The following is a 15,402-nucleotide window of genomic DNA, read 5'->3' as shown; positions in this document are numbered from 1 at the left end:
TCGTGTTTACATAGTGTTTATCTCTAACCTGCTTCCTGCAGTGCACTTCTGGACCAGAGCCAAGGGAAAGGAAAATGCTGAAAATCTTTTTTTTTTTTTTTTTTTCCAAAAACTCCTTTCCAAGGTTTTTCACCTAAAGCCTTCATCCAGCATCTCTGTGAGAATCTCATCCATTTAACACAGAGCAGCCAACATTTCCCCTCTGGCCTCCATGGGCAGAGTGGTGTTACAGCCACGAACAAGTGGGAAGTGGGCCTGAGATCAGGTGGCCACGGGATTCTAGACAAGAGTCTCACCCCACACTTCTCCCGAGCTGCTCTTTATCCCTTGCTCTCCCTCTAACAAGGAGCAAGGTAGGGATAAGGCTTAAAGCGCAATCCCCTTGAGCAAGAATGTGTTTATTTAAATCTATATTAAGACTTACCTGGAGTGCTGCAGTCCATGGGCTTGCAAAGAGTCAGACACAGCTTAGGGAGTGAACACTAACAAAATGATTTTCGACCCTTATATGAGAGTCGGTTTTTAGCACCGGGCACTTGAGTTTGAGTAAACTCCGGGAGTTGGTGATGGATAGGGAGGCCTGGCGTACTGCAGTCCATGGGATCGCAAAGAGTCAGATATGACTGAGTGACTGAACTGAATCTGGAAAGGGTGGATGGACAGGAATTAAGATGAAGGCACAGCAAGGGGATAGCAGGGTGGGAGCCTCGGCCTCCTCCCCCCTTCCTCAATCTCACACTCTTGGTTCTCTCTACCCCTCAAGGACTCCAGATATGGAAATAAATTTACCTGGAGAGCCTGGAGTTAGAAGGAATCAGCAAATGGAGAGAGATAAACCATCAAAGAAAACACAAGTGAAATGTGTTTTTCACGTAGAACTCATTGTCCTCTCATCTCTGCTCTCGTAATTCAGTCTCCACCTGGCACCTCCACGAACTTCCATAAACACAGATCTACCCAGGTCGCCCCTGCTCACAAACCCTCAGCTCCTCACTTTTGTCGCTTGCAGGGACCTCCAAAGAGGGTGTGTATATATACAAGCCAGTGAGGTGAAAGTGTTAATCACTCAATCATATCAGACTCTGTGACCCCATGTACTGTAGCCCACTACGTTCCTCTATCTGTGGAATTCTCCAGGCAAGAATGCTGGAGTGGGTCGTCATGTTGTTCTCCAGGGGATCTTCCTGACTCAGGGATCAAACTCAGGTCTCCTCCATTGCAGGCAGATTCTTTACTGGCTGGGCCACCAGGGAAGCCATTTTCATTTTTCATCTCAAACATGTAAAAGTCCATTCTTTTTGTGTATTGTTTACAATGTATATAATGTAAGTGTGATATTTCTAAAATCTTTAAAAATTATTATCTGTTGGGAAGGGTTCTTATTGAAGGAATGAAGATCAGAAGTTTGGAGACCAAACCCCTTAGCTTGGTTGGCACAGTCCCAGCCTCATTCCTAGCCTCATGACCTAAAGACACGCCAAGTACTCTAGACTGAGATTTTGCTGAAATTACTTTTCTGTCTCCAGCATCTCAGCTTTCGTTATCCCAGCCTCTCTCTTCTCAGTCCAGACATCACCTTCTTTGGGAGTCTTTCCCATTGCTTCCTGCCCAACGCTTGATCTGTGTCTTTAATTAGCACCCACCAGTCACTTCACTTTACAGTTAGTTTCCCAGCTGTTTGTTCCCACAGTACATGCAATGTTCCTTGAGGAACCCATTAAGCCCCTGTGGTAAGTGAGGCCGTTTTGCCACTGTCTGTGTCAGCAGTGGGCACCCTTCTGATAAAACAACTCCAGAGTGTGGGTACATCTCTCCCTTTATGGAACACACCCAAGATTCCAAAGTGTCTCCTTTTCTGGAATTTTTCTCACTTTCACCACCTTCAAATCTTAGAGGATTTTTGCAGGGACACCCTCTAGGGATGGCATTTGGGACAGACATCGTTGCCTAGATCTCCAAGTCCTGCATCCAAGTGGTTTTCTTTGGACACCCAGACACTGGGTCTTTTCTGCGTTTCTACCCCGTGCTGCCATTCAGATTCATGTTGCAGGCCGTCTGCTTCTTACTGGAGCATCTCATCTGTGTCTGGTTCTCCTGCTTCTCCAGTTTCTTCAATTGAGTCTTTTCCTTAAGTTGCCTTTCCGCTTAAAAAAAAAATCACTCCTAATTTCAAATTAAACTTACTTCTGAATTAAAATTTGAAATCACTCTTCAGTTTTAATTGCTGTAAGGATTTGGAGAACATTACTCTGTATTCCCACAGTCATTTTTCTTGTCTTTTGTGTTAAGACTATAGAATTCAAAACATCATTATTCATGACATTTCAAATCTGTTTTCAGGAAAATGGTCCAGTGCTATCCTCCCACTGACACACTATCTCCTTACTAGTAATATTTTCTTATAAACAAAACTAGTCCAGTTTGAAACGTTCCTTTTGGAGCCAAGTATAAACATTATCTAAATTTTGGGTGTAATCCTAGTTTGGGGAGGAATCTCTGTGGAATTTGTTTTGAAGTTACTGATGTCTGTATCTGCTCAATTCAGGAGTCTTTGCTTTCGTGCAGCTAGCTGTTCATATTAATTGCATTCAGGATTTCTCCAACTGCAATATAGAAATGATATTTGCATGAAGTCTGAATAGGAGCTCTGGTGTCTGGACATGTTCAGTGATTCCATGATCAAAGAGTTAATGATCATACATGGTTTTCAGCCTCTTGCCTGAAAGGTTTAGGTGGATTGACACCTCCTGAGCTTTTGTCATGGTTGCATAAAGTCTTTCTTTGTGTCTTACAACCTAGGTGTGGTCAGTAACTTTTAGTGGCCACCAATACCCATATTCTCCTCTTCCTTCCTGGCACAGTGCTGGGCATCATTTCCAAGCTCCATGCAGTCAGGTGACTCAGTTCTGGCCCATGTGGCTCAGTTCTGGCCCATGAAATGTGGGCAGAAAATGCTGTGGAGGACCTGTGGGCCCTAGAAGTTAGCATTAAAAAGAAATAAAGCCTGAGTCCCTGAATGACTGTGTGGAGCCAAGTAAACCCTCCTTATGCCTTTAATGGCATTAGACTATAATGTAAGGAAGAAATTAACCTTTATCCTGGTTTCACTATGCATTTGTTCATTTGTGGGCAGATTCTAGCATGGCATAAAAAGATGGGCACAAAGAGATCCCATGCCCCCACCCCTCCCTATGTCCCTGCCCCTAGGGTTGTGGAGGGGGCTCATGTTAGGACACAGCAGGCAAGTCTCAGTGATGCAGTGAGCACAGGAAAGGCTGGGACACGGAGAAAATGATGTATCAGAGCAAGTCAGGGGACTCCAGCCCCACAGGACCCCTCACCGCCCTTTCCTACTGCTGCCCGAGTTTCTTCCTGCCGTCTGGTCAAGTCTGTGGTTTCTCCAGTGGTCATGTTTGGATGTGAGGGTGGACCATAAAGAAAGCTGAGCACAGAAGAATTGATGCTTTTGAACTGTGATATTGGAGAAGACTCTTGAGAGTCCCTTAGACTGCAAGGAGATGCAATCAGACCACCCTAAAGGAGATCAGTCCTGAATACTCATTGGAAGGACTGATGCTGAAGCTCCAATACTTTGGCCACCTGATGCAAAGAACTGACTCATTGGAAAAGACCCTAGTGCCGGGAAAGATTGAAGGCAGGAGGAGAAGGGTACAACAGAGGATGAGATGGCTGGATGGCATCACCAACTCAATGGACATGAGTTTGAGCAAGCTCTGGGAGATGCTGAAAGACAGGGAAGCCTGGCGTGCTGCAGTGCATGGGGTCACAAAGAGTTGGACACGACTGAGCGACTGAACTGACCTGAACTGACTGCTACTCCTGCCGTCTTCATAAACTGTCCATCTCTCTATCCTACTTTTGGATTATAAAAGTCCTGATCATCCTATGCTAATTACATTGATAATTTTCCTTTTATCTTTTCCATTCAAGAAATATTCCTCTAATCAATTATTACCTCCCCTATGAATTTAGCCACCCCCAGGGAGTCCCAGTGCAGACTGAGTATCCCATAAAAACTGTGGTTATAATTATTATCACATGACACTGTGACTGTTGGTTCAGGGTGTCCTTGACTAGGGTGTAACCCCTCGACAGAGCTCATATTGGCTTTATTTTCTCCACTTCTAGCACAGTGCCAGCACAAAGCAAGTGCTCAACAAATGTTTATTGAGCGAACGAAAAAAGGAAGCATAGTTTATCGAATGTCAGTGCACCAAGACTCCTTCAACTGCTTATATAGAAATCCCAATTCAGGGTGGCTTGAATAGGAAAAAAGTGTGGCTCACATCTTTTTCTAAAAAATCAAGAAAGAATGTCACTATCCCATGTGTCACAACTACTGAGTCAGTGCTCTGGAGCCCTTGAGCTGCAACGACTGAGTCCACGCAGCTGGAGCGTGTGCCCCTCCGCAAAAGACGCCGTCAAAGTGAGATGCCTATGTGCCGCAACTAGGGAGCCGGCCTGTCCTCTTCAGCCGGAGAAAGCTGCTGTGCACAACTAAGCCTACCGCAACCAAAAATAAAATAAAGCATGTTTTTAAAAAAGAAAGAGGCTCTCTGCTCCTGCCCGTTCGACAGATAGCCGTGACTTTCGTGCTGTGCCAGCCGCATCTCTGAGACCAGATGGTGAAGGTCGGAGTGAACGGATTCGGCCGCATCGGGCGCCTGGTCACCAGGGCTGCTTTTAATTCTGGCAAAGTGGACGTCGTTGCCATCAATGACCCCTTCATTGACCTTCACTACATGGTCTACATGTTCCAGTATGATTCCACCCACGGCAAGTTCCACGGCACAGTCAAGGCGGAGAACGGGAAGCTCGTCATCAATGGAAAGGCCATCACCATCTTCCAGGAGCGAGATCCCGCCAACATCAAGTGGGGTGATGCTGGTGCTGAGTACGTGGTGGAGTCCACTGGGGTCTTCACTACCATGGAGAAGGCTGGGGCTCACTTGAAGGGTGGCGCCAAGAGGGTCATCATCTCTGCGCCTTCTGCCGATGCCCCCATGTTTGTGATGGGCGTAAATCACGAGAAGTATAACAACACTCTCAAGATTGTCAGCAATGCCTCCTGCACCACCAACTGCTTGGCCCCCCTGGCCAAGGTCATTCATGACCACTTCGGCATCGTGGAGGGACTCATGACCACCGTCCACGCCATCACTGCCACCCAGAAGACCGTGGATGGCCCCTCCGGGAAGCTGTGGCGTGATGGCCGAGGGGCTGCCCAGAACATCATCCCTGCTTCTACTGGCGCTGCCAAGGCCGTGGGCAAGGTCATCCCTGAGCTCAACGGGAAGCTCACTGGCATGGCCTTCCGCGTGCCCACCCCCAACGTGTCCGTTGTGGATCTGACCTGCCGCCTGGAGAAACCTGCCAAGTATGATGAGATCAAGAAGGTGGTGAAGCAGGCATCAGAGGGCCCTCTGAAGGGCATTCTAGGCTACACTGAGGACCAGGTTGTCTCCTGCGACTTCAACAGCGACACTCACTCTTCTACCTTCGATGCTGGAGCTGGTATTGCCCTCAACGACCACTTTGTCAAGCTCATTTCCTGGTACGACAATGAATTCGGCTACAGCAACAGGGTGGTGGACCTCATGGTCCACATGGCCTCCAAGGAGTGAGGTCCCTGGACCCCAGTCCCAGCAGGAGCACGAGAGGAAGAGAGAGTTCCTCAGCTGCTGGGGAGTCCTTGCCCCACCTCGATCCTCCACCACAGAGAATCTCCCGACCTCCACAGTTTCCATCCCCAAGGCCCTGAGGAAGGGGAGGGGCTTAGGGAGCCCTGCCTTGTCGTGTACCATCAATAAAAGTACCCTATACCCAAAAAAAAAAAAAAAAAAAAAGTAAAAAAGAAAGAATGTCAGGCATGGCTTGATCTGGGTGCTGGGGAAAAAAAAAAAGATTGTTAGGAATATCTTTCCACTTCTTATCTCTGTTTTTCTCTGGGTTGGCTTCACTCTCAAGCTCACCCCTTCTGGACACTTGGCAGTTGCCAATAGATCCATGGTTCCCTTCTACAAGTTCAGCAGCCTGCAGAGAAAACCATCCTTCCCACAGTGCCACCTCCACTGTGGGTAGAGGTAGATCAAGCGGCAGGGGTAGGGACTTGTCGGCAGGTCCAGTGGCTAAGACTCTGCACTTCCGGTGTAGGGGGACCAGGTTCAATCCCCGGTTAGGGAACCAGATCCCCCAGGTGGCGACTAAGACCTGGCACAGGCACATTAAATAAATGTCAAAGGGCAGGGGCGGGGCGATGGGACACACTTGCCCCCATTCTGCTCATGCCAGTCTGGAACCCACCCCCAAAGGAATAGTGGAAAAGAGTCTCCCTGCAATGCCGGAGACGAGGGTTCAGTTCCTGGGTTGGGAAGATCCCCTGGAGGAGGGCACGGCAACTCACTCCAGTATTTTTGCCTGGAGAATCCCAAGGACAGAGGAGCCTGGCAAGCTGCAATGCAAGGGGTCACAAAGAGTCAGACACGACTGAGCGACTGAGCATGCACAAATAGATAATAATACGCAGTGAAAGTCGGGTGCTCACAATCCACAGCCAAGAAACCTAAAGAAAGAAACCCACGGTAAGACTGAGGGAGAACAATGTCCACATAGCATCTTTGAGGAATCCACGTAAACCCGTTACCAGGGACACTTGGCCCACTCTGTGCCACTTCATGAGGCCCCATGCATCTGGCCTCCTTGGTCTGGCCTTCAAGCTCCCTGACCTCCAGAAGGCAGGGCCCCCGCTGAGGCCCGGCCAGGTCCTTGACTGCTGGGAAGTTGCTCACAAATCCCTTTGGGGATCTCCAGCCCAACTCGTTCCGGGAAATCCATGCTCTTCTCCTGTCTTCAGTTCAGTTCAGTTCAGTCACTCAGTCGTGTCTGACTCTTTGCGACCCCATGGACTGCAGCACGCCAGGCCTCCCTGTCCATCACCAACTCCCGGAGTTTATTCAAACTCATGTCCATCAAGTCGATGATGCCATCCAACCATCTCAACCTCTGTTGTCCCCTTCTCCTCCTGCCTTCAATCTTTCCCAGTATCAAGGACTTTTCAAATCAGTCAGTTCTTACCCCTGTCTTTTTCGAGCTGCCTCTGATCAGTATCAACACTTAAAAGAATGATGTCGATACTTTGTCGCCAGGTTTCAGCTGATGGATAGATGCCCCTCCCTTCCTTTCCCTCCAAAGCTGGGAGCAAAGCAGGCCAGTGGTGCTGGCGTCAGCATTCCTAGTCCAGGGATGACGGGGTTTCTGGAACGTGAAGTCCTAGAAACCTGCAGTGGAATCTGGGACAGATAATCATCTAAAATTGTCTTGTAATTAATAAATTATGCACTGTTCCTTACTAAGTGGGGTACTTACCATCACATTGCAACGCAGTTTAAAACCTTTAAGCCTCTAGTTCAGGAAGAATTGTGGCTCTACACATTGCTCAAACTCTTTTGCTACAAAATGAACTATCGAATAAATCCTTCAAGAAAACCATGTGAATATAGATACTACTCCTGCTGCGATTCATGGGGTCCCAAAGTGTCGGAACTCGACTGAGCGACTGAAATGAACTGAATTGAGACGAGGTAAACAGGCAGAAAACAGGTCTGAGAACTTGCAGTAAAGCAACATACTCTGATATGGATGCTTGTGTAAGGTGCATGCACACAAGGAGAGTCTGGTGATCCACAAGGTAAAATGGCAGAAGGGACACAGTTGACAAGAGTATGTTGAATCTGTGTATTAAACATATTACTCAGCCATAAAAAAAAGGAATGAAATAATGCCATTTGCAGCAAGGTGGATGGACCTAGAGACTGGTGTGGGGCTTCCCTGGTAGTTCAGCTGTTAAAGAATCCGCCTGCAATTCAGGAGACCCTGGTTTGATTCCTGGGTCAGGAAGAGCTGCAGGAGAAGGGATAGGCTACCCACTCCAGTATTCTTGGGCTTCCCTGGTGGCTAAACTGGTAAAGAATCTACCTGCAATGAGGGAGACCTGGGCTCAATCCCTGTGTTGGGAAGAATTCCCTGGAGAAGGGAAAGGCTACCCATTCCAGCATTCTGGCCTGGAGAATTCCATGGACTGTGTAGTCCATGGGTAGCAAAGAGTCAGACACGACTGAGTGACTTTCACTTACTTTCAGAGAATGGTGTACTGAGTGAAGTAAGTTAGAGAAAGACAAATATATGATATCGTTTATATGTGGAATCTAAAAAAAAATGGTATAAACGAACCCATTTACAAAGCAGGAATAGAGTCACAGATGTACAAAACAGACATGATGACTAAGGCGTGAGGGAGGGATAATTTGGGATATTGGGATTGACATTTATACACTATTACACATGAAACATGTAGTTAATAAGGACCTACTTTACAGCACAGGGAGCGCTTCCCAGCACTCTGTAATGACCTATATGGGAATAGGATCTGAACAAGAGTGGATACATGCACGTGCATGACCGAGTCACGTTTCTATACAGCAGAAACTAACCCAACATTGCAAGTCAACTAAAGTCCAGTCAAAGTTAATTTAAAAAAATGTTTGAAAAATCCACTTTTAGAAAGCAGAAAAACACTCTTATACTTTTAAGAAAAGTAAGACTCAAACTCTGTGCCAACTTCAAAATAAACACAAAGCATTATCAAATGTCTTATCTGGTTTCCTGAATGGACTCTGCTTGCCTGTCTGCTATGATCCTACATCTGTGTGTATCTTCAGGAGTTCAGTTCAGTCGCTCAGTTGTGTCCGACTCTTTGTGACCCCATGGACTGCAGCACGCCAGGCCTCCCTGTCCATCACTAACTCCCAGAGTCCACCCAAACCCATGTCCATTGAGTCGGTGATGCCATCCAACCATCTCATCCTATGTCGTTCCCTTCTCCTCCCACCCTCAATCTTTCCCAGCATCAGGGTCTTTTCAAATGAGTCAGCTATTCCCATCAGGTGGCCAAAGTATTGGACTTTCAGCTTCAGCATCAGTCCTTGCAATGAACACCCAGGACTGATTTCCTTTAGGATGGACTGGTTGGATCTCCTTTCAGTCCAAGGGAGTCTCAAGAGTCTTCTCCAATGCCACACTTCAAAAGCATCAATTCTTCTGTGCTCAGCTTTCTTTATAGTCCAACTCTCACATCCATACATGACCACTGGAAAAACCATAACCTTGACTAGACAGACCTTTGGTGACAAAGTAATGTTTCTGCTTTTTAATATGCTGTCTACTAGCTTTCCTGGTAGCTCAGTTGATCCCCGAGTTGGGAAGATCCCATGGAGAAGGAAATGGCAACCCACTCCAGTACTCTTGTCTGGAAAATTCCATGGATGGAGGAGCCTGGTAGGCTACAGTTCACAGGATTGCAAAGAGCTGGACACGACTGAGCAACTTCACTGATTGACTGACTAGGTTGGTCATAACTTTTCTTCCAAGGAGTGACGTCCTCAGTTCAGCCTTCTTTGTCTCCCTCTTTTGCATAGGAGCCCTTGGGGGCAGGACCCAGGTCATGCTGCTTTTGCATCTTCGGCTTGGCCTTACCTGACCCCTGCCTTTGCCTCCTTCCCTTTCCTATCCTCTGGTCCTCACACGCAGGCCGGGCCCACCTTGGGCACTGGAAGCAGAATCAAGTCCCATGGAACTCTTTGCTCATTTTCTCATTCTGCGCTGCATCCCCAGGGCTAGCAAAGTGCCTGCCACCTGGGAAACTCCCCGTGAGCATTTGTTGGATGGACGGATGGATGACATCATGACTGCTGTGAACCATTGCCTCGCCTCCGGTTCAGGTTTACTCAGCTGAGATGATTTGTTATCTCCTCACCCTCATTCCAGCTCCTGCTGACGGACTTGTGCTGCCTGTGAACCTGCCCTGGCATTTCTAGCTCTGTCCCCCTTGGATTTCACACTGACCTGCTCTGCCTTCTTGTAGCCTCATCTCGGTCCCTAAAGGGTGCGGGTCAGCCTAGCTCCTTTCCTGCTGTCACCATCTTCTCTGGACACAGGTTTAACCCCCCCGGGCACTGACTTTCCATTGGTGTCTCCTTAGCACTCTCCCTGCGGGAGCCGTCACCAGATCCTGTTCAGAGGTCTCATTCCCAGCCTCTTGCCCTGCCCACCGCCATATGTATATATGCACTGAATTATATTGTTTTCTCTCTTCGGTCATCAGCTAAGTCGGGGGAAATTTACTTATGTTTGAAAAACTGAAATCTGGTGTCCTATTTCACAATGTGTCATTTCAATTACACCATAAAAGAAGACCACACACACATCAATTAAACGCCAGACACCCATAGGGCATTTTCACCCAAATTGGACATCGGGGTTGCTCTTTCAATTCAGCATGCACTCCTACCTTATTTAGATCATTTAACAGTGTTTACATAGTGTTTCACATTTTGGAGAAATCAGTTCATAGGACTTCCCTAGGGGTACAGTGGATAGGAATCACCTGCAAATGCAAACCACCAGATCCCTGGTCTGGGAAGAGCCCACATGCCGCTGAGCAACCAAACCCACATGCCGCAACTACTGAGCCTGCGAACTCGAGCCTGTGCTTGGCAAGTGAAGCCACGGCAGCAAGACGCCTGAGCACTGGAGGGAGGAGTATCCACCACCAGCCACAACTAGAGAAAGCCCACGCAGCAGCAAAGACTCAGTGCAACCAACTGAAAAATAAAAAAAAAATTTAAAATCAATTGATAAGGTTTGTTTGGGGGAAAGGAGTTAGTAAATCAATATCCCTGTGATGAATTGCTGTGCAATGGGGCTTTTCCTTGTCTAGTGACACAGTTAATGTGGACCACAATCCTGGTCGAGACCAGGAGAATATGAACAGTCATATAAACAGATTGATGAGAGGGAGGGGAGCATGTTTGTCTAGTTAGAAATTGAAGTTTACCATTAACTGTTTCATCATCGGTATGCATGCTGTGTTAACAGATAGAACGTGGGTAGCTGATTCCAACAAGAAACCGTTTGTCTCCTGAATTCCAGGAAGTCAGATATTGAGGGGGAGGAGGGAATGTGTGTGCTTAAGTGGGCAAGACAGACATTCTGTACCGATAAAGGGATGTTTGGAGGATGTGCAGCCTCCAGTCACTCCAATTCTCCATCCACAGACAGGATGCCGTAAGTCTCCTTTCCCGGGAACTGCTCTTTGCCTGCTTGTTGGCGTGTTTATCTCACCACCAACAGACACCACCGGGAGTTTTCCAGCTCACTTTTTCAGATTTCAGGGGCCTGGTTGTTGCCCTCCCTCCACCCCCACCCCAGGCTCTGAGAAAAGAGCATGGGCTCCTAGCATCACCTGCGTTTGCTGGAACTGCAAGTGAGAAACTTTACGACGTGTTATTTCGGGGGTTCCTTTTTTCCCAGAAGCTGCTCATTTCTAAGGAGAGGCTGTGATAACAAAACTGCATATTTTCTTTCAGGTGAGTTTCGATGAATCAGCTCATGAAGGGGAACCTGGCCGGCCCACGCTGAGAGGAGAATGGCACCTCCTTCTGGGCACAGCTTCCTTCTGATCAGCGCGCTGGGCGTCTTTGCACTTGACTGCTTCACCAGGGCTCAGAGGAACGGCACGCTCATTTTCACCAAGGAAAACACCATTCGGAAGTGCATCTGCTCAGCAGACGTCCGGGACTGTGACTACAGTTTGGCCAACCTGATGTGCAGCTGTAGAACCATGCTGCCTCTTGCCGTCGAGCAAATGAGCCACAGTGACCGTCTGACCATCTGGTTCACAGACACGTCTGCGCTGGGGCTTCTGCTGAACTTCACACTGGTCCGGGACCTGAAGCTTTCCCTGTGCAGTACCAACACTCTCCCCACTGAGTACCTGGCTGTTTGCGGTCTGGAGAGGCTTCGGGTCAGCATGGAGGCCAAGCATCCCTCCCCTGAACAGACTTTACTCATCCATGACGGTAGGGAGAGCGAAACCAGAGAGAAGCCCATGTTGTTACAGCAAGGCTGGCAAACCTGTACGTATATCTCCTTCTTAGATATGGCACTCTTCAACAGGGAGTCCGCCTTAAAATCATACAGTGTTGCAAACTCTGCCAGCCTGGCCAACAACTTCCCCTACTTTTCCCACCTTAAAACCTTCCCATTCCTGAACAACAAAAGCTATGTTGTCACGTTCATTTACTAACATCGTAGCTGTGCCCATCCTCCGGGGACTTTGGCACATGCTGGATCATCTCAACAAGGGATCTGTGAACAAGGTCATGGGTATTCCTAGCCTCAACTTCACTTCTCCCCCAGCTTCCTTTCACACAGAGCCAGCTCTCTGCTTCACCCATGCCTGGCCCTGGGAAAACAAAATAAAAATAATCAAAAAACCTACTTGATTCAGTCTAGAAGCATATGTTGGGGGCCAGCTAGAGGCTAGGTTTTTGCTACTAAGGGAGGGTAGGGAAATGTCAAATCAGTGCAACCCAAGGACTGCTTAGTGGAGCTCAGCAGAGGGGATGAACCCTAAAGAAAAAGGGTCTTCCAGGACTTCCCTGGTGATGCAGTGGTTGAGACTTGCCTTTCAATGCAGGGGTTGCCAGTTTGATCCCTGGTCAGGGAACTAAGATCCCACATGCCTCATGGCCAAAAAACCAAAATATAAAGCAGAAGCAATGTGCAACAAATTCAATAAAGACTTTTAAAAAATGAAAGAGAACTGAAAGTGTTAGTCACTTAGTCCTGTCTGACTCTCTGCGACCAGTGGACTGTAGCCCACCAGGCTCCTCTAGCCATGGACTTCTCCAGGCAAGAACACTGGAATATGTGGCCATTTCTTTCTCCAGGGGATCTTCTCGACCCAGGGATCAAACTTGGGCCTCCTGTAACAGGCAGATTCTTTACCATCTGCCATTTGAGCGACCAAGGAAGCCCTTAAAAAAAAAAAAAAATTCACATCAAAAAAAAAAAAAAAAAAAAGAGAAGCATTTTCCTTCAAAACATTGCTAAAAAGCAATTCTCCCCTCCCTTCATGTTCTTACATAGGCTGGAATTCCCCAATGTAGAGAATGACAGACTTCAGTGGTTTTGGGACAAGGAGTCCCTCAAAATGATTAGGTCCTTAGACTGGTATTTTCCAAACATCTCGTAAAGCACATTCACACTGAGAAAGGGAAGTCTTATGGGTGTGTTCAGTGGCGGGGAGTGGGGGACGGTGGTGGGGAGGGAGGGTTGAAGCCTGGCCGATACAGTGGAAACTTAGGGCTGAATGAGAACACCAGGGTCCCGAGAGGTGGGGTGCAGAAATGAAAATTGGAAGTCACAAAAACCAAGTGCATTGGGGTTTTTGTTGCTTAGAACAAGGCCTAAATCCAGGGAAAGCTTTCTCCTTCTAACCCTTCTCTTTTTTCTCTTGCCTTGCCACCTTCTACCTTTGGCCCGGCTATACCACTTCCCCACTGTTCCTCTCCTCCTCCTTCTCCTGCTCCAGAAATCAGAACTTAGATTAATACCACTGGAGCTGTGTTTGACTACATGAGGGGCTAGCCTGGGGATGTAATAACCCCTTTATAACACTATTCACATGGGTAAACACATCCAGATTACTAATAGATAATTAAGAGGAGAACTTTTAGGGCTCAGTCCATCTGGAAGTTTAAGATTGGATGATGTATGATGGGGTTAACATAAAAGGCTTTTATGTGTGTTCATACAAAGAACTAAGGGAGTGTTTTTCATTAATTTTCACTGGAGGATAGTTGCTTTACAAAGTTGTGTCAGCTTCTGCTTCAGCAAAGTGAGTCAGCCACACACATGCATATATCCTCTCTTTGGATTTCCTTCCCGCCTAGATGACCAGAGAGCGCTGAGTAGGGCTCGGCAGCTGTGCAATGGATTCTCACTAGTTATCTATTCTATAGTATCAACTTTTTTAAAAAATTAAACTGACTCATCATTGGACAAAGAAAATTATCCCTCACAGAGACCCAACTCAACGTTAAAGTGGAATATAAAGAGTTTGTGGCAATTATGGTACAAACATCTAAATTCAGAGTGCAAAAAGTTGGAACATGTTGAATGCATGATACCATAATGATAAGAAATAGCTCTACCATGAAATAACACACATTTTTCTCTTAGCCTTAACACCAGTTAGCTGAAATAACCTGAAATGTCTCCATTTGCTTAACTGGTGAGAGATTTGGCCACTCAGACTAATTAGCATGCATCTATAATGTTAGTGTTTAAATTAGGCCAGAACTAAAACCAAGATACCAATTTTAATAGAAAAATGTAATGACCTTATTACTGACATTGTATGTGAGAGGTAAGATTAAAGTGGTAGAAAAAGACAAATAAGGAAAAAAGAGAGAAAGAACGGCAAGAAGGGTATAGATGAAAAGATTAATATTAAATATATTTACTGTCATTAGTTACTGAAAATGTAACAAATGAAATTTTAATAATTTTTATTAATAAAGTATGAAATTTACTGATATTAGAAATTATGAGTATCTTAATGTGCACACCTTCCATTTGGTGACTTTTAATAGCTTCAGAGCTCTTTCACATATGTTTTAAGTAATTCTTACAAGAAATACTTGTTGGGTCCATCTCTTGTGGCTCAGTGGTAAAGAATCTGCCTGCCAATGTAGGGGACACAGGTTTGATCCCAGATCCAGGAAGATCCCACATGCTGCAGAGCAACTAAGCCTGCGTGCCACAGCTACTGAACCGGAGCTCTAGAGCCGGGCAGCCACAACTCCTGAGCCCACGTGCTGCAACTACTGAAGCCCGAGCACCGCATCCAAGACAGCCCCCACTCACCACAACTGCACGAAGCAACAAAGACCCAGTGCAACCCCAAACAATGTTTTAATAAATAAACAAGGAAAAAGTAACTAGTATATAGTGGAACGATACATTACCTTGCTCTGTATTTTCCAACTCTCCTGTAAATGTATTATTATGTTTTCATAAGATTAAAAAAACAAAACTCATGTTCCAAATGCAAAAAAAGAAAGAAAGAAAGAATTCTGAACACAATGATAAATTCATCTTTGATAGGAAGAAGGCCACTTTTTTCAGTTTCCTGAGTGGAGCCAAGGAAGAGAAGTACAGATGCAAGTAGGTGCGTAGATGTGGTTCACTCTGATGCTTCTCTATTGTCAGTAAAGAATTAGCTAGTTATTAGTATGGGAAAGCTGGTGGCTCAGATGGTACGGCGTCTGCCTGCAATGCAGGAAACCCGGGTTCGATCCCTGGGTCGGGAAGATCTCCTGGAGAAGGAAATGGCAACCCACTTCAGTATTCGTGCCTGGAAAATCCCATGGACAGAGGAACCTGGTAGGCTACAGTCCGTGGGGTGGCAAAGAGTCAGACACGACTGACTAACTTCACTTACTTTTCTTTCTTTCTATGGGAAAGCAAACTTACCAA

General features: G+C 46.6%; 2 protein-coding genes across 5 annotated transcripts in view; both read left to right on the top strand.

The window, feature by feature from the left end:
* Positions 1 to 12,835, top strand: part of EPCIP (exosomal polycystin 1 interacting protein) — a 29,303-nt gene extending 16,468 nt beyond the window's left edge. For all 4 annotated transcript variants that reach the window (XM_065913583.1, XM_065913586.1, XM_065913582.1 and 1 more), the window contains one exon: positions 11,445 to 12,835. In XM_065913583.1, the coding sequence (XP_065769655.1) occupies positions 11,504 to 12,163 (660 nt within the window). In that variant the 5' untranslated portion in view covers positions 11,445 to 11,503 and the 3' untranslated portion in view covers positions 12,164 to 12,835. The remainder of the gene's footprint in view (positions 1 to 11,444) is intronic.
* LOC136152382 (glyceraldehyde-3-phosphate dehydrogenase) lies at positions 4,578 to 5,867 on the top strand. The gene has a single exon (XM_065913663.1). It carries the CDS (start codon positions 4,644 to 4,646, stop codon positions 5,643 to 5,645), a length of 1,002 nt encoding a protein of 333 aa, XP_065769735.1. The 5' UTR covers positions 4,578 to 4,643; the 3' UTR covers positions 5,646 to 5,867.
* Positions 12,836 to 15,402: the final 2,567 nt, after the last annotated feature.

This window comes from Muntiacus reevesi, chromosome 21, assembly GCF_963930625.1.
Source record: "Muntiacus reevesi chromosome 21, mMunRee1.1, whole genome shotgun sequence".
Classification (NCBI taxonomy): Eukaryota; Metazoa; Chordata; class Mammalia; order Artiodactyla; family Cervidae; genus Muntiacus; species Muntiacus reevesi.
Note: the sequence above shows the minus strand (reverse complement) of the source record. Positions and strands in the feature narration are given on the sequence as shown.